Source organism: Brassica napus, chromosome A9, assembly GCF_020379485.1.
Source record: "Brassica napus cultivar Da-Ae chromosome A9, Da-Ae, whole genome shotgun sequence".
NCBI lineage: Eukaryota > Viridiplantae > Streptophyta > Magnoliopsida > Brassicales > Brassicaceae > Brassica > Brassica napus.
The window spans coordinates 36,510,593-36,529,307 of record NC_063442.1 but is presented as its reverse complement, the minus strand read 5'-3'; the positions used below and the strand labels follow the sequence as shown (position 1 = coordinate 36,529,307).

Sequence of the window (18,715 nt, the reverse complement as noted above, 5' to 3'; positions counted from 1 at the left end):
TGATGACGCTGTTCGACTTGTTAATATGGCAAAGCTCATGAGTGGCATGCGAAATGTTCAGACACTCTACTTCAACTCCACTACTCTCGAGGTCAATATATATATAAATATGTTCAGACAATTTATTTCGCTGGTCTTGAGAATTGTCTCAGTTCTGGAACATAAGTCATGTTATCTTTAGTTTGGGTTTTTGTCTTTTTTTCTAGGTGCTTTCTCTATGTTGCGAGTCAATGCCCGTGTTCAACAACCTCAAAGTGTTAGGTTTTTATAGTGGTGAGAGTCCATGGCAAGCAGTGCCAGTTCTCCTGAAGAACTGTCCACATCTAGAAACTCTATGCATTACGGTACTACACATAACTTATACTCCAACCGTTTCATATTAAATGTCGTCGTACAATAAAATTTTCTTTATAAAATAAATGTTGTTTTAGAATTTTAATATAATTTATGTCATTAATTTATTTATTTTACCTCTACATAAGTTGATAAAAGAATAAAGAAATAGAATTCTAATATCATTTAACCTTTTTTAATTGACATGAAAAAAATCTAGGATGACATTTAATTTGAAATAGAGGGAGTGTATATTTATGTCAAACATGTAGAAAGAGAGAGTTCATTTCTTTGGAGCCCTTATGTATCCTTTAATATGCTTTCAGGGTCTTCTACATGTTGTGACAGAAACATGCGGAGATGTTTGTGACTGCATTCCCCGGGAGGATAAAGGCCGTTCAATCACATCTTGTCCGGTGAAGAGAATAGAGATTGAAGGGTTTATAGGAACAATGAGAGAGATTACAATGATCAGTCATTTCTTGGAGTATTTTCCGTGTTTGGAAGAGATACTAATCACCGTTGAAGGGAACTGTCCTAGACAGTTGGATGTCCCTGAAGCTACTGATTTTAGAGCGCAGATGTTGGAACTCTACTACAAGTCATTTAGCTGCGATGTGGAGATTTTTGTCTGTGAGTCTCTGAGTAGAAAATTGACTGCACAACAAAACGTAACAGATAATCCATCTGCTTGAACATTGTAATGCATGTTTAAACGGATTCTCAGATTGATTTTAGTTCAGTTCGGTTTGAAAAACAGTACAAACTATGAACAAAGTTCTTTTAAACAAGAATCAGAGTTTGACCAAACTAAGAGCTAAGTTTTTGGTAGTGCAGTCCGCACTTTCTTACTAGGAACCTGGCCTTATGAAGCTTACATCACACTTAAACTCCTGACTATAGAATTTCATAGCCATCTCGATAAGTTCAAACATTGCAGGGAGTGGCAAGTTTGTAGGATCATTCTCTTTAGCATATATCTTCATCTCCTTCAAACACTGTAAAGACACCAAGAAATGCCTAATCACTTTCATCTCTGGTACTGTCATTTCGAAACCATGAATCTGTATCTTCTTCACAGGACAAGATACGAGCGAACAACGACCTTTGTCCTCCCGGGAAATACAGCCACAAGCATCCCCACAATCATCTGTCACGTAGTGTATCAGACCCTGAAAGCAGAACCGAGAGTTGTAAATATGAACTGTATCTTTGTAAAATGTTTTGAAGGCAAATGAGTTGTGTTTTACCACCTCAAAGACTATAGTTTCTAAACGCGGACAGTTTCGTAAGAGAACCGGCACTGCTTGCCATCCCCGTTCTTTGTGACTCTTGATGTTTAAAGATTTGAGGTTGTTGAACACAGGCATTGAATCACAGCTTAGAGAAAGCACCTGAAACAAAGACCAACAGAAACCTAAATTATACTGCTTCAAAATCTCAAGGATTGATTCCTAAATGAAACCAGGAGACTTAGAACATCAAGATGACTTTTGATTGTCAAACTGATGGTAAAAAGCAATGTTCAAGAAATCGTTAGGTGGTGGTTAGGAGGCTTTACAGAGGATTAATGTTTAGGCGGGCATCTAGACCAATTTTTTAAACGCCTAGACCGATTTAAAAAAAAATATTTTGGTTCAGATCCGATTTGCCGACTAGGCGTGTGTCTAGGCCCCCGCTTAGAGCTAAAAAGATAGTACAAAAGAGCAACTGACCTCGAGAGTATCTGCAGAGAGGGAAAGTTTCTGAACATTTATCAAGCCACTCATGAGCTTTGACACATTTCTAAAACGCTGAATAACAACATCATCTTCACCATTTGGCGCTGGTGCTCGTATTAGTTCGACTTGATTTTCCTTCACCAAAAGGTTGAGGCGAGCCTCAGCTAAACTCGTCAAGTTAACTTTGGGATAGTCCGCGGCAACATAATCAGAATAATCAAGGTAAACTAGGCTTGGAGTATCAAAAGAAAATCCCTTTGGATCTCCTCCAAAGCCTTCAAAGCCTTTGGCATATATGGTTAGCTTCCTGAGGCTTGCACTCGACACGGTTTCATCCAAATCAAACCACTCCATAGTAGCCAAGTAAAGTTCCTCAAGCACAGGGAGAGCATAAACAAACTGCTCAAGCTCATCAGATAACAAAAGCAACTCCCCCGAGTCAATCCTGAGGCTTTTAAGCATTGGTAACAACGTACCTTTATCCCTCCACCAATCAACACCGAACTCACTCGTTAGTTTCAAATCCACTAGCGTCTTGCTCTCGAACATCTCCTTAGGTAACTGATAATCTTCATCATCATTATCAGAATAACCGCATCTAGGAAAATCAAGGCAAAGTTCAAGGTCCGAAACACCACGCTGCAGCACGTTAAGTATCCAGAGATTCACACGGTCTGGATCAATACCGGTTTTACACTTGAGGGAGAATCTCTTGATGGGAGAATCTCCCTGCAATGCCAATACTCTATCCACAAAATCCATGAAGCTATGAAGAATCCCTTCCCTTTCTCTCTTGCCTTCTTCAGGATGGAGAAAGACAGAGTCATCAACGTCGAGATTAGGTACAAGCGTCCACAAGCTGAGCCACCTCTTTGAAAGAACCGATGTCAAAGCAGCTTCCTTTGTGGACATGAAAGACAAGATATGACAAAGAACCTCTTCCGGTAGACTACTGACAAGATCCATCGTCTCTACATCGATTAACAAACATAAAGTTTTAACCTTTCTTCCCCAACAAGTAAGACCCAGTTCATAAAGCACCTAAAGCAAGTTGATTTTGACAGTTTGGATCGAAACAAGCTCAGAGTGATATCAGTTGAAGCAGACAGATGTGTTAAGTTGGGCACGTACCTTGGTGTTGTTGTCCAAGACCCAAACTTGGGAAATGTTTTAGAGATTATTTTCTAAAAGCTGAAGAGAGAGCCAGAGAGTGCTTGCTGAATCCAAGTTACCAAGACATTGCAAATGCCGACCGCCATCAGAGGTTTAGGGAAACGAAGTAGAACAGACGACCGCTTGGTTTAGATTTGGTCTGATTTCTAATTTCCTGGTCTGCATAGATTTCTCATGGACCGGTTTTTAAATCAAACCAAATCTAAACACAATCAAAACCAACCATCTCACGATTTTTTTTTACGGTTTAGACTCAGCCAAATGACACATATTCATATCTATGGTCAATTAATTTTAGGAAAAAAATGGATATGCTTATATTAGTTATGTAATTTAAATAGTAGTATATTTCTAAAGTATTTTTTTGCAGTCTTTGATTAATAAAATGTTACTGTAGAAAAATGTAAAAAGTGACGTATAGTTTATAGAAATGTGTTTCTGACAAGAAATGTAAACTTTAACACATAAATGGGAGATTTAGGCAATTAGGCTGATATAAATTTAGTGTAGCATGTTATTAGAATTTAAAATAGAGACAAAATGGCTCTTACTGATTAGAACTGAATATGAAAGCCTTATAAACAAAACAAAAAACTAGAATTTAAAAAAAATGAAATCTCATAAAATTTGCATACTTCACACATCATTATGATCATTAGGTTTAGCCTACTAGCTTAGTATGCTCTCTTCTTATCACACGGCTGTTTAGGATTATTCTCAAATGCATTGGCATTAGAGTTGGCAAGTGTGGGACCGTCTTGCTGCCTTGGCGTCTCTAAGCAAAAGTTTGAATTCATAGTTCCTGTCATCATCTTCTTTGGTTCTGCTTTGTTCTATATATCTCTTAGCCTCTAATCTTAATTATCGATTTATCTATCTCCGCTTTGTAATATAGATTTTGCATTTGGTCTGAGATTTTTTGTTTTAGAAGCTATAGTATCAACTGCATGATTCAGCTTGCTTGCTTCTCCCACCACCAAACAAGTTGCAATACTCATTTTTATCTTGTTTGGAAGCTTGTGGTCAAGTGGCAAGAGGAAATGTTTTGAATGTCAACACATTTAATGTTTGATTCATCTGTCATACGAAACTAGCTAAGTCACATGTTATTTGGATATTTTACATAGATATGAACTTTTGCTTTCTGCCCATTTGAATATCTAAAAGAGATTGGTCTATCCATAGATTTCACTTTTCTTTGAAAATTAGTTCGGACATTCTATAGATCTGGGGTAACCTAAGTTAATAAAAAAAAAAAATTCATCTTTAGCGGCTAAAAAGGTGTAGTAAAAAACAATACAAAAAACATTGATTTTGAGACTACATTTTGCTAGTACAATCGTAGTTACATTAGTCACAAAATAGCTACTTATTTTGAAGTCACACTTTAGTCGCTATTTACCAACCAATATGCGACGAGTTTTTCCTAATTTCAAGGCGTAGTCACAAAAACGTTTTAAAATCAGTAGATGAGAGGAAAATATTAATTTACTTCAACACAGACCTTGGTACCCATGTCCTTGGGGTTTTAATCTCATGGTCTGAATTGGATTTTTTTCTTGTGGACAAATAACTTTGTAGCTATGTTTACTTACCTGGTGACAGATGGATGAGAATATGCGATGATTGCACATGCACATGATCATGGTGATCTTTCTGATGACATCACTTCACTTATGATGATGTTGGTGATATTCTCATGGCAGATCCGACGCATGTGGCCTGTGGCAGTGTGGAAACCCCATGTCACGAGCATCACTTTTGTTTTATTCCGGACTCCACTAAAACAGTATCCTCTAATCACGTAAAAACCAATGATTTATATTATATCAAAGAAAATCATATTCAATGTTCTTGGATATGAAAAAGTATTTTAACTATATAATTATGTACCTTTTGTAGACTTAGCTTTTGTTTTGTTATATGTAAAGCTAATGAGAAAAACAACATTTCACATCTGAAGAACGAATACATCCAAAAACTGAAGTAAAAAGTTTCGCTCTATAAAACAATATGTTGCATATACGGATATCCGCAGGCAGAATAGGATAAGATCAAAATGTTTAGTGTAACATAAAGTTGGGAATAACCAAGCAGTGATAGAATGCGATAAGAGTAGAATTTCGAGTAAGGCGTAAACCCCTTAGTCTTGGATTCGATTTCTACCAAAAAATAAGTTGCTATTTACTTGACTAAGTATAGACCCATTTTTTAGGTTTTATTAAAGAAAAATTCGAGATTGGACTATTTTGTCGGCATCGGCTAGATTATTTAGATATTAATCCAGATACCTACAACTTTTTTTTTAAACCAAAAAATTGGGAAATGGAGGCAAAGAAAGAACCAACCAGAATAGAGGCAAAAGATGGTGCAAAAGGGACCCATGCCCATGTAACCATTGTCCCAAAGATAAAACCGTCAGTCTAGGTCTACCTGTTTGGCCCATATCTCTCAACCACATAAAGAGAGACGACAAGTAATTTGCAACTAATAAAACCATAATACATCACTTGTCTTTGTCCTCTTCGTCTTTGTTCTTTTTTAATTTCTCTATCTTTCTCCCACCAAAAAAAACAATTATCTCATGGGCGTAAACCACTAATTTCGCCTAAGGCGTAAACCACAAAATTCGCCTAATTTCGCATCTGTATACTACGCATATTAACTAACACCATTTACAAGAAAATGAACAATTATGGAATCCAGAAGAAAAAGAAAAGGTTACGTCTGAACAATGATCAACGTCCCAAGTCAAATCTAACACTGTGTATTTGTGTGCTATATAAGAAACTCGCTATATAAACAACAAATATTTTTAAAACTATAGAATTGGGGGTAAGCGTCAGGTTTGGTAGATGGTGAGACCTATTCTGAAAATCTCAATCCCAATAAGCCCTAAACCCCTCTCCATTCCATCATTGGAAACATCACAGACCTTCTCCTTTCCTTTTATAGTAGTAGAGTTTTCATATTATCATTCTCATCTTTTTTTCTAAAGAAAGTTAATGCTCTACAAAAAGTTATATAACAAATTTTCAAATTTAACTGCTAAAGAAAAGAATAAAAATAATTCAAAGTCCAGTTCAGATTTAATAATTGAAGATTACACAAATTAGAGCTAATTATTAATCATGGTGAAGATACGACAACAAATTGATCAGTAGTTAAAACAAGGAACATGACGAATTCGAGTGTGTTATATGCAAAGATTAATGCCGATATGAGGATGACGTTTATCCTTCTTATTTAATTTTGTATACTTTATTATATACGTAAAATTAATCTATAATACTCCCTTGATTAGAATTTCTTGAATAATTAACAAAGAGTTGACAAAAATGAGAATGATTTTAAGGATTCCGAAAGGTCTGTAAAAAGATGTAACGAGGCTCCCATACTAGAAAGAAGAAATCATGTGCAAGTAGTAGATCATCATAGTACCACCACCACATAGCTTCACCCTCCACGACTGTATACATCTATTTAATCTATTCATTCCCTCTTCATTATTCTATGTATAGGCTGTGTGTGTAAGTTTTGGTGTGTGTGTGAGTGTGTGTAGAGAGAGAGAGAGAGAGGGAAAGCAAAGAGGAGGCACATGGAGATGATAGATAGATTTAGAAACTCATGTGACCACATGTGCTTTCCTTTTCTCTTTTCCCTTTTTACGGGGCTTTTGTGGGTCTCCCATCTCTCTCACGCTCTCCCATGCATCTGGCGCAGGTGATTCTCTCGCGCGTTTGGAATTAGCCCTTTGTTTCCTTTCTTACCATACTTAAGTAGTAATCATCAACATTAACTTGATTCAAGCCTCGTTAACTTGAAATTTTAAAGGTTGTAATATGTTTACACTCTGGTCTGTGGGAATGAAAATAATGATTATAATTATGTGTAACCTAATAATATAACTGGATTGGATACATGCTTAACTACAGAACTCAGGACACATCATCATCTCAACCCAATAAGTGAAAAATAAGATTAAAGGTGCATACATTATCTTCAATTTTCAAATATTTTTAATTTTTATAATGTTTGATGAACAAAACTTTAAAAAGAACAACAAGAGAACGGAATCCTTTGATCCATAAAACTTATAAGCATAGGTCTTTAAGAAATATCCCCTAGACATTATTTGAAAAGTGATTTACCATATATCTTATTTACAATCATTTTCACAAAAAAATATAACATGATTACCAAAATTGATGACATGGTTTATGGGTAAATATGACATAAACAATTACATTTAATTTTGATTTGAATTTTTTGGTTAATTTTATAGAATATAGTAATAACTATACATTATATTTATTGTTGATTTATATTTTTGGTAAAATTTTAAAATATGGTAATAACTCATGCATCATTACTAAAATAAATATATTCAAGTATGACATTACAAATTTCAAAATATTATTTAATTCAATTTCTTATAAATATAAATTTATTAATAAAATTTTCAAAATTATAAAATTTTAATCATAATATCATTAGTTTCTTTTACATATCTATAAATTTTATAAATACTGTTTAATTTTAATTTTGGTAATTATATAATTTTAATATCAATTTTTATTAATTTTATACATGTTGATTTAATATATTTAACAAAAATAAATAGGTAAAAATCTATCAAGACTATAATTTTAAATATATCAATATATTTTCTTAAATATAATTTAAATAAAAGTTATTTTTATCTTAATTTTCTATTTAATTAAATAAAATTTATATTAAATATTGGTAAGAAAATAATAAAATCCATTCATAAAAATTTATTTTTAAATATAATTTAAATTTAAAAATTTATTATTGCAAATGCAGGAAAACACCTAGTTGCCCGTATATTCTTGTAAGTTTGCAAGTATAAAATACTGAAGAAATTTGTTTGACTGTCGGTATTGATTCATGATCATATATATGTAACAATGGTCAAGCTGGTTCTATTTCAACAGTAAATTTCACTTTAAACTGTGGATTAATAGCATGTAATGCATTTGTCAATATGCGTTCATTAGTTAGTTTTTAATGGCATTTGTTTTTTTAGGTGGAATATTTATCAAATTCATCATTAATGTTTCCAAGAAAGAATACAAAAACCCACAAGTCAAAGTATGAATTAACTTTAACACATGTGGATAAGTACATCATTACTTAACTAAGCATGTTACTTACTGTTAATGACATTGATTTCCAATTTAAACTTTATAAAAGAATAAAGATCCAATCTATCTATCTGTCAGGACCTCAGGAAGTCCACTTGAGTTCAGTGACGTCTCCACTAAACCACTCAACAAAGCGCGTGACGATCATGATCCAAATCTCTCATAACCAGCAAAACAAAAAACACTCAATAATTCGAAAACACAAACAAAAATGGAAAATCACAACTGGACCCAGCTATGATCGCATACCGGTGTTACCCAATTTCGGAACATAAAAGCCAAACCAAAACGTAACCGAACCAAACATAACATCTCAAAAGTCAAAACGTTCTAAACAAAATAAACCAATGTTGCTTGCAAAAAAAAAATAAAAAAATAAAAAAATAAACCAATGTACTAAGTTCAACTTACACCCATCGGTTAGTAGTATATACTTATACCCATCAGTTGCCTCAAATTATGACAAATTCGGGTAATATTGAACCGGTATCCGGTTTAGTCGGTCCAACTCCATTCTATCAATTCCATCACACATAAATATATATACATCTCTTTACCCCATTTCTTCCAACACAACCTCTCTCACCCTCCGTCAATGGAGAAAACCGTAGCTACTTCCCACACCAAACGCTCCTCTCCGTCACCTTCCACCACCGTGACCGCACGCCCCGGCGGGTTCACTCGCAGAACAAGACAGAGATTGTCAAATGCAACGACGAGTGTAAGCGAGAGTGACGTAGAAGATGATGATGAAGAAGCAGTCGAGGAGAAGATTGAGACTCTTCAGACAATAGTTCCCGGAGGAACGGCGCTCGAAGTCGACGAGCTGTTTGAAGAGACGGCGAGTTACATTTTGGCTCTGCAGTGTCAGATCAAAGCCATTAAAGTTCTCACTTCGTTTCTTGAGCGTTGTGACCAGAATGATGATATGAAGTTTGGAGGTTGAAGATTAACACAAACAATATGGAGTTCTCCCAAATCATTAAAAGAAAAAAAAATTCTCATTTATTTATTTATTTAATTTCACTTTATTTTACATTTTTATTTTTGATTGTGACTCACTGGCTCCTAGCTCGAGTTCATAATTTTATCTGATGTTTTTTTATATATTTCGAATATTGAGGAAAACCGAGAAAATCTATACATTTTCTTTCAAAATTCGGAAATTAAATAAACAAAAAATAATAATATATACATATATATATTAGTGAGATTTTATAAAATTTAAAATTTGGTTCTTTTATGGATAAATATTACAATATATATGTCCAATAATATATGGGAGTGGACTGATTATAAGAAAATTGGGTCCAGTGGAGCTTACCACTATTGGGCCATAGAAGCATCACTAAAACCATGTTGCCAAGTGCTTTGCTTCAAATTGAAGAGATAGGCGTGTATCAAATCGGTTAAGGCTGATTATGGTGGACATAAAAAGTAATGTGGCCTATACAGGTTTCGAACCTGTGACCTTCGCGTTATTAGCACGACGCTCTAACCAACTGAGCTAATAGGCCATTGTGATCATAAACGTACAGAGAGATTATTATTTGTAGATAAAAGAAAATAACGTTGTTTAAAACTGCACCTGGAATAAATAACTGGCCCATTATTTTAAAATTGAGCGGTTAGAAGAAAACGCGTGATTAGCACTATAAATATGGGATACAGCTAGCAAATTAACAACCCTTTGATTTCTTGTACAAATTTATTTCTCTCGATCGACATCAATGATCCTCCTCCATAAATTTGTCATCCTCTAAGATGGCGACTTGAATTTTTGCAGATTTTCCTTTTAATTTTCACAAACATATTCATAATTTGTGGATCGGTGTTGTTTTCTTTTGTTTTGTTTTGTTTTTTTTTAATTCCCAAGAGAGATTCACGGGCAAACACTCAATTAATAGTGTTGTGTCAGATTCTTTCTTTGGGTACATATGAAATTGTATTTCATCATAGCCCCTAGCATACTTATGATTGGATCGGTGTTGGACTTGTATGGTTGTGCATGGCTTGTAATGCTACGGGATGATGAAATATGAGACCCACGGCTTAAACTAAAGTCTTTAGACATAAGACTGGTCCGATTTAGGAAGAGACAAGAACGATGGATATGGTTTTGGTTGGTTGGAAGGAAGTTGTACCCACGGCTCTTAGTGATGAACTCTTTAGACAAAAGACAATAAGTTAACTGTGTGTGTACCCACGGCTTTAGTGAGGTCTTAAGACAAAGACAAGATTGTCGGATTTTGATTCATTGAAACATAAATTGTACCCACGGCTTGAGTGAAGTCTTAGGACAAAGACTGTTGGATTTTGATTTCTTGAAAGAGATCGTTCCTGCCAACTTAGATGAAAATCTTTGGACAAGACTGTATCTGATTTTGTTGGTTAGTTGGAAGGATAACTATACCAACGGCTTAAGTTAAAGTCCCTGGATAAACAGTACACACAACTTATAATCTTGTCTTAATACAAGACTATGCATCCGATTTTTGACTCAAGTTGAAAACTAAACTGTACCCAACGGCTTACATGAAGTCTGTAGACAAGACTTTTGAGTCAAATTTTGATTCATATTGAAAAGGATATTGTACCCACGGCTTAAATGAAGTCTTTAGAACAAAGACCGAGAGATACGAAAACCAATTTTGGTATTATATGGAGGATAAAACACCGCTCTGTTATCACCCACGGCTTAAACAAAGATATGTATTTGGACAGATGTCATGAACATGACATGTGGCTTAAAAATTTGTCTCCAGACGACAGAGGCTAATAAGATATACAAAAGCCAGTTTGTTATGACACCCACGGCTTAAACAAAGTCAGGTCTTAGGACAAAGACTAATCTGTTGAAAGTAAAATAGAACATGCGGCTGGAGATTCGAAAACAATCCTTTACCCACTGCTAAGACTGAGGTATTTGGACAAAGACAATAATCTGCTTTCGGTGAAGAAAGACAGAACCTTTGGATTAGACTTTTAGTCTTTAATCAGAGGCTAAGATTCACACTCTACCCACGGCTTGACTGAAGACAATGAGTAACTCAACTGTGTACCCACGGCTTGAAAAGGATATTGTACCCACGGCTTACATGAAGTCTTAGACAAAGAATGCGATACAAAAACCAAGTTTTTATAACACCCACCCACGGCTTACTCTATCTTCAAACAGACAGAGGCTAAGATACCACTTTCTATGACCCACAGCTTAAACAGTCAGGTCTTTCGACAAAGGCCATGATCTGTTGGAACATGACATGTGGCTTAAAACTTAAGTCTCTAGACATAGGCTAAGAGATACAAAAACCAATTTGTTATAACACACACAGAGCTTAAAGTGTCTTCAGATAGAGCTAAGATACCACAATTTGTTATAATAACCCACGGCTTAAACAGAGTTAGATCTTTGGACGAAGGCCATGATATGTTGGAAGTAAAACAGAATATGTCTTTAGACAGAGGCTAAGATTGTAAACAGATCCTTTACGTACCCACGGCTTAAATGAGGCCCTCTGACAAAAACGGTGAACTGTTTTTTTGGTTAGTTGGACATAAAACAATACATGCGGTTTAAAAACAGAACATGCGGCTTAAATGAGAGGTATTTGGACAAAGACACTGATCTGCTTTCGGTTATTTGGAATTAAAACAGAACCTTCGGCTTTAACTTAAGTCTTTAAGCAGAGGATAAGATTCAGAAACATATACTTTGCGCTCGAGAAAGACAATGACCTAATTTCAACTGTAACAGATCTCTGTTACATTCACAAGTATGTGGTTTCACTAAACATCTTTCCGTAGTTAACTACATTGAATATTCATTTTTAAGTTATAGACCAAGTAAAGACTAACTTTGTTTGAAAGCTTCTCAGGTTTGCAGGTAGGTACTCCGAGGAGGAGGTTTTCTCAAGTTAAACTTCAGTGTGGTTCCAACAACTCTGTCATCCTGCATGTATCATATTTTCATCATACATCAACCATGTGATTGTTATGTTGGATTATATAAATTGGTATACTTAAGGACCTGAGTTTTAGACCTTGTGTCTTATATGCTTTGTTATTATTTCTTTGTTTTCTTACAGAGTTGATGGACTCTCTAATCTATTAACTTTGTCAAAATCATACATCATTTTTCATCATGCATGTTGCATACTTGGCCTACCAAGTGATTGATGTTTAGACTATATAACTTGTATATTTTAAACATTGTTCTTACAATGTTTAAAAATGCATTCCTCTAGGCCTCTGATTAGATGAAAATCTCAATGTTTTTAGTATTCACGTCTCACTGCTAACCTATTGACTTTGGTGTTTGGTATCTCTCTGGGTTAGTGTATTATTACACCCTCTATTGAATGAGAATCTCTCTGTTCTTGGTATTAGCATCTCGAGCTAATGTACTAATTATAATATATAGTATAAACCCGCTATTTATTGAATATCTCTTTGTCAAAATTAGGCACGAAAGCCTCTCTTGGTTGAATGAATCTATGCTTTAGCTTGGTGCTTGTATGTATTTAAGCTCTTTCGTTGTTATAGGTTAGAGTCTCCTTACAAATGGGACAAATCTCCAGAGTTGATGGAACTTATCTATTGATTTTTGTCAATCAAAAAACATTTTGTTTTTCTGATGCATCTTTATTTATTTCTTTGGTTGATCTTACCTTCTTGTTTGATCACCCTTCTCTGTGAACATGTGACATGTGTTTGGTCGATTTTTGATGTTGATACTCTATTTCAAACCCTTGTTTTGTTTTGTTTTTGTATCTCCAATTAACTATATTCCTTCATAAGACCAACGATACCATCTTGATTTTAGGTTTTTATTTGTTTGGATAGCTAGTTTGCTTGGTCGTTCTTGGTTAATTTTAGACTTCTATGTTAGATTATATAAATTTTGTGTGCTTGCAGACTTTGATATTTCAAAAGATTGTGTTTTTACTATGTTCAAAGATGTAGTATAATAATCTCTTTGTTTTTGGTATTAGCATATCTATGTACTAATTTTGTCAAAACTAGACACAAAACATGACATTATGTGTTTAAAATCACATTTTATCCTTACAACATGATAAGCTCTCTAATTACAGCTTAAAGCCCCCCTTACAAACGGGGGACAAGTCTCCAAAGTTGATGAAACTTATAATCTATTGATCGTGTTAGAACTCTGTTTTGTGTTGACAGGTAGAGAAACAAAGCTTTTTAATCATAACATATCTCAACACCAGTAGTTCTAACTTTGAATGACTTGCTATAGATATATAAGTCATTATGCCACAAAATTCTTAGCATCCAACATTCTCATATGTAGAGTTCTTGTTACAGATTCAAGAACCACAATAGTCAACATACTTGTTGGTAGTCTTTAGATAAACAACAAACAAACGAGGACCAAAAAGCAACTCACCTTATGTTAAGCTAACGCTACTAACAAAACTATCTTCTCACCAGAGACACTACAGTGATCATAGTCCTTTCTAACTCAACCCGTAAACTAACCATTCACCCCATATGCGATTCAAACCAGTTAAAGATCTGTTCAGACTGCAAACTCGTCATCTCATGATACGCATACGCAAGATTCAGCTCCTCTTCAACAGGAGTAACCAAACTCTCCTCCAACGATATCTTATACCCACTAAGCGCTTCTCTCCACGGCGTTCTCCTCCCATCACGCTTCATGTACCCTTTCTCATCAACAAACCCTTTCTCTCTCAACACCTCAAACACTTGAGCCGACACGCCGCCATCAAAACCCTCAATCCTATCCCCCAAAAACCCTGGAGACAACGGCAAATCCAAACATTCGACCTCCGCAGCATCAACGCCTACAACCCTCAACCCTTCCAAAAACTCTCTAATCTTCTGCTGCCTGTACACATCCTTAGGCATGTGCACGAAAAGCGTCGGCGGGTAACGTTTGCTAACACTGATCCGATCAAACACTCCTTCAGCGATCATAAGCACGATGCTACTAAACTCCATATCTAAGGCGAGAGCGGATACGAAGTACCCGCCGGAGGAAGCTCCTAACGCGACGAGAGGAAGGCTCTCGAGATTATGCTTCTTAACCCACGTTTTGATCACGTCCCTGACAACTCTCTTCTCCTTCCCGAAACTCCAGCAAGTCCCGGAGCTGGAGACTGTGATAACAGCGAAGCTCTTGGATAAAGCGGTGCGGACAAGAACCTTCTCTTCTGGTAAGCCTGTACATTTCGGACAGGATGGTGATTTGTCCCAAAAGTCGGAAGCTTTTCTGTGGCAACCGTGTGCGATGAACAGAACAGCCTTTGGTTTGTTTGTTGGTATCTTCCAAATCAAACGAGTTCCGTTTCGGATCTCGACGGTTGGATGAGAGCGCGACACGTGTTTGACGATCTGTGTCGGTTGGTCGTGATTCTTGTCACCGAGACGGAACAAAAGAGCTGCGAGTAATAGGAGACCGATAACGACGAGAGTAACTCCTAACCGATGAGTTCGAGATCCGTAAGGAGGTTTCAGTTTATCACTACGCTTCAACATCGCTGCGAATTACGAATTACGAACGATCAATGCTTACCCGAGGAGAACTGGAGACGAGAGTTTTGTTTCCCACCTACGAGTCCGTTAGCAACGATCCGTCACGTTCCGACGATGTTGACGATGAGTCCAAACACCATTCCGTTTTCTTGCGACTGTGATTCGGTTTTTATTTCTCTAACCGTTTTTCTTTTCCTGCGTTACGCATCATCTGGTGAAAAGCGTGCCGTTTTCGTTTTTGACTCACAGTGCTTGCCGTTTTACTCAGCAAATATAAAATTGTATCTGTTTTTTTTTTTCAACCTTTTGGTTTCTTCATTTGACACTCACACACACGCTCACAATCACACTCACACTCACACTCACACTCACACTCACACTCATACTCATAGACAATACTTTAGTGGCATATTACACATTGCAGCAGTAATAATTAATTAGTTCAAAATTAGATGGAACAAAGTTTGTGTGTGTTGTTAACCTATGATTTCATAATATGAAAATTTAGTTGTGAAGCAGTGAATTTCAGCCTTGGGCTTTCTAGGGTTATTCAGATTGGTTCTATAATGTTTATGGGATTAATAGCCATATGGCTCGTAACATTTGGACTCTCTTGCATTTTTTTAAACTTGAAAATTCATTTCATTCACTGAAAAGATATAAGATGAAATATATAAGTCGACGGAACATGAATAAATTTCTGAAGACAATAGCCCAAAAAAAGGAGATATGATACTAACCAAAACAACATATAAATTTTAAAACAGTAGACAAATAATATATAACGAAACAATGGAACTAGAGCTGGAACTGATCAGGGGCGAAGCCAACAATAAAATTAAATGGGTGCATTTATTAAATAAAATATGTTATCTGTACATGTATATATAAAATGTTGGTGTGATGGGTGCCTCGAACTCGCGAACTGATAAATTAATGGGTGCACTCATTGCCAACTCAGCTAACTAAGATACAATTGTTATGTAAAACATGAGAATTATTATACCTTTATGGGTGCACGGACACCCTTAACCACCAACGTGGCTTCGCCCCTGGAACTGATGATCCAATAATTACTCATTACCTTTCTATAGAACATGTAAAAAAAACTAAGGAGCAAAAGTCTTTAACGATCCCAACCCTGAAAGGAACATCACCAAGCCAAACTAGAACAGCAACATCAGAAACAATCGCAAGGTCAAAATCTACAACAGTTCCAGCACCTACTATCCATCCGAAACTTCGCAAGGTCATGCAAGTTTCGGACTCTTGCCTTTTTTTTTGAGCAACGAACTCTTGCATTTAAAATTTAAAATAGATTAGATATTTTATCAAAAGGAAAAAAGTCCGGTAAGGTTTTGGAAACTCTCATTATTGCGTGGATGGATAATGGGATGTAACTATTTCCAAAGGCATCAACTTGTGTAGGAACATTGGCAATGCACTACCAGTACATGCAGAAACGACAAAGCGCGTGTTATCTTCAAAATAATTAATATGTACCACTTTCTATATTGAAATATCTATTTGATTTACGTTATCCAACATAGCTGACATTTTTTGGGTATTCTTTCTAATGATTTTTATCCATTTTGGTCACACTGTATAGTTTATAGAAGAGTACAGAAATGAGAAATGTATATGCTATGAATTTGAAATGGTTCATCGTCGAGAGACGGGATGATTGAAGGATTATATTTTATAAGAAAAACGTTGCTACACATATCCCTTATAACATCTATAGTTTAGTTTTAAATCGATCGAAAAGGTACATAGACTAAGGGTCTGACTGGTTCAAACGCAGCGGTTGCGGTTGCGGCTGCGGGCATTTGCGGATGCGGATGGTTGTGGTTTCTAGCGGTTTTAAGAGATTTGTACGACTGGTTATGCGGTTAGAAATTGGTGCGTTTGCGGGATACTTATGAATGGTTAACTACCAAATACACCAGCGGTTAAATAATAAATTAACAATATTTACATTTTATATAATTATAAAAATATCAAAAATCATAATATTATAATAAATATGTAAATTATATTTTCAAAGTTATAGTTTTAAATTTTTAAAATTATAGAAAATATTTTTATTTTAAAATTTTATAATATTAATTAAAATATAATAGATATATTTTAGTATTTTTATAAGTCCATTTTAAAAAATTTATTGAATATTTTTGTTTTTGTATTTATATGGTTTTTAAAGAAAAAGAAAAAAAATTATCCTTCCGCAACCGCCCGCAACCGCAAACGCTAGCTGGAACTAGCTTTTGATTTTAAGAGGTTCGGAGCGGTTTGAAGCGATTTGTAGCGGTTTGTATGATTGTTTCGAAACGCTGTCAACCGCTACCAACCGCAAAAGCTGCGTTTGCGGGTGGTAGCAGGGAAACCAATCAAGCTATAAGTTGTCTTCGTTCCACTGCCACACCTCACGTCCCCTGTATAATATTGTTGGTTTGATATGATGCCTTATTCATCTACAACCAGTGGCAGACCCACTTGAGAGGATGGGGTTGCACATGACACACGTTAAATTTGGATAAATATATGTTTTGTATGGATGATCATTAAAATACCAACAGCTCTGTTGGTTAAATTCCCTTTGTGACACTCCTAAAGGTCTAAACCCAGTTTTGAATCCTGCGGTTGATACCTTTGATTTTTTTTTACATGGTTTGACCTAGGTAAAATTTAGTCCTGGGTCCGCTACTGTCTACAACCATTCAAATCATGAACAAAAACACACAATAAATGTTAGGTGAAAAATTAATGACTGACAATTCACACCTACGCAAAAACACAATACATAGCACGATATAATCACTCAAGTTGTATGAATGCAGGGCCGGGCCTGGATACAAGCTCATCAAGCATTTGCTTGAGGGCCGATCAATATAAAAATTAATTTGGGGCCATTTTCTCAAATGTTTAAATAGCTGAGATGGTTAAAGCGGATGTTACATGAGTCGAACTGTTAGCAGCGCGGGTTCGAAACGCGACTAATGCTCTTTTTAGTATAATATTTTTAAACAAAAATTAAACTAACTTTACTTAAAAGAAAAAGGAAATATAGTAATAGCAAAATAAAAAGGAAATAAGATAATGATCAGCATTAACTATATAAATTCCTCAGGAAAAAAAAATCAGTTATCAAAACATAATCAATTGTATTTAGTTACTCCCTTAACTCTCAATTAACGAAGTCGTAAAAATTTGTTTAATTACAGACTCATCTTTTTTATATTTAGTCTTCCGATCATCAATTTATTTTATGATAATGATAAATTATTTTTACATTAAGTTACAGGGGCCAATTTTTTTTTCTTTGCTTCTAGTCTTGCAAATGTCAGGCACGGCCCTGTATGAATGCTACACAAATTCTATAGTTACTAAATGTCTTATAAAGAACATTTGACAAATAAGTTTGTTAAAGTGGACCATTAATTAATTATAGTTAGATCCTCAAAACTTGGTTAACTACTAACTCCATTGCCATGACTATAGAGAGATCAATCAAAAGACGGTGATCTCCAGGAATAACGCACCATTAATTCCATGTGGGTTATCACAGTGGAACCGTCCTTCTGCTATGTGTCGGTGTGCCTACGCAAAATACAAAATTACTTGTGGAGCAGGAAACTATCCATTTATCAGTAAGTATTTAATGTAGTTGTTTATCATAAAGTTCCCATAATTCGTTTTACTTAATTATCCTTCTTACTATATAAATAGCATAATTTAATAATTATATCTATACATACACAGACATTTATTATGTGCTAAATTCCCGCGGAGTTG

At 35.3% G+C, this 18,715-nt stretch overlaps 4 protein-coding genes and 1 non-coding gene across 6 annotated transcripts; 2 read left to right on the top strand and 3 right to left on the bottom strand.

The window, feature by feature from the left end:
* The first annotated feature begins 25 nt into the window (after nt 1-25).
* On the top strand, nt 26-1,028 carry LOC106390326 (putative F-box protein At5g38390). Its single transcript, XM_013830766.3, has 3 exons — nt 26-91; nt 207-344; nt 660-1,028. Exons 1-3 carry the CDS (start codon nt 26-28, stop codon nt 1,026-1,028), a joined length of 573 nt encoding a protein of 190 aa, XP_013686220.2.
* A 9-nt stretch (nt 1,029-1,037) lies between these two features.
* LOC106390325 (putative F-box protein At3g58950) lies at nt 1,038-3,358 on the bottom strand. Of its 2 annotated transcripts, XM_013830765.3 has the most exons (4): nt 3,186-3,358; nt 2,049-3,025; nt 1,587-1,727; nt 1,038-1,505 (listed from the first exon to the last, which is right to left on the bottom strand). In XM_013830765.3, exons 2-4 carry the CDS (start codon nt 3,018-3,020, stop codon nt 1,185-1,187), a joined length of 1,434 nt encoding a protein of 477 aa, XP_013686219.2. In that variant the 5' UTR covers nt 3,021-3,025; nt 3,186-3,358; the 3' UTR covers nt 1,038-1,184. The 2 variants fall into 2 exon arrangements, with proteins under 2 accessions (XP_013686219.2, XP_013686218.2); XM_013830764.3 differs by lacking the exon at nt 3,186-3,358 and having other exon boundaries at nt 2,049-3,035.
* Nucleotides 3,359-8,275: 4,917 nt separating this feature from the next.
* LOC106449420 (transcription factor PAR2-like) lies at nt 8,276-9,553 on the top strand. Its single transcript, XM_013891183.3, has one exon. It carries the CDS (start codon nt 8,991-8,993, stop codon nt 9,339-9,341), a length of 351 nt encoding a protein of 116 aa, XP_013746637.2. The 5' UTR covers nt 8,276-8,990; the 3' UTR covers nt 9,342-9,553.
* Nucleotides 9,554-9,838: 285 nt separating this feature from the next.
* TRNAI-AAU lies at nt 9,839-9,912 on the bottom strand. Its single transcript has one exon. It is a non-coding gene; the product is annotated as a tRNA-Ile (tRNA).
* Nucleotides 9,913-13,629: 3,717 nt separating this feature from the next.
* On the bottom strand, nt 13,630-15,091 carry LOC106445770. Its single transcript, XM_013887398.3, has one exon. It carries the CDS (start codon nt 14,921-14,923, stop codon nt 13,904-13,906), a length of 1,020 nt encoding a protein of 339 aa, XP_013742852.2. The 5' UTR covers nt 14,924-15,091; the 3' UTR covers nt 13,630-13,903.
* Between the last annotated feature and the right edge of the window lie 3,624 nt (nt 15,092-18,715).

Bases quoted from the DNA above. Each gene is read 5' to 3' on its own strand.
- LOC106390326 (XM_013830766.3), top strand. From the start codon at position 26: ATGGCAAAGCTCATGAGTGGCATGCGAAATGTTCAGACACTCTACTTC. The intron at 92-206 runs GTCAATATATAT...CTTTTTTTCTAG, and splicing joins TCAACTCCACTACTCTCGAG to GTGCTTTCTCTATGTTGCGA. The intron at 345-659 runs GTACTACACATA...ATATGCTTTCAG, and splicing joins TAGAAACTCTATGCATTACG to GGTCTTCTACATGTTGTGAC.
- LOC106390325 (XM_013830765.3), bottom strand. From the start codon at position 3,020: ATGGATCTTGTCAGTAGTCTACCGGAAGAGGTTCTTTGTCATATCTTG. The intron at 1,728-2,048 runs GTCAGTTGCTCT...TCTTTGTTTCAG, and splicing joins TCTCTGCAGATACTCTCGAG to GTGCTTTCTCTAAGCTGTGA. The intron at 1,506-1,586 runs GTGGTAAAACAC...TTCTGCTTTCAG, and splicing joins TAGAAACTATAGTCTTTGAG to GGTCTGATACACTACGTGAC.
- LOC106449420 (XM_013891183.3), top strand. From the start codon at position 8,991: ATGGAGAAAACCGTAGCTACTTCCCACACCAAACGCTCCTCTCCGTCA.
- LOC106445770 (XM_013887398.3), bottom strand. From the start codon at position 14,923: ATGTTGAAGCGTAGTGATAAACTGAAACCTCCTTACGGATCTCGAACT.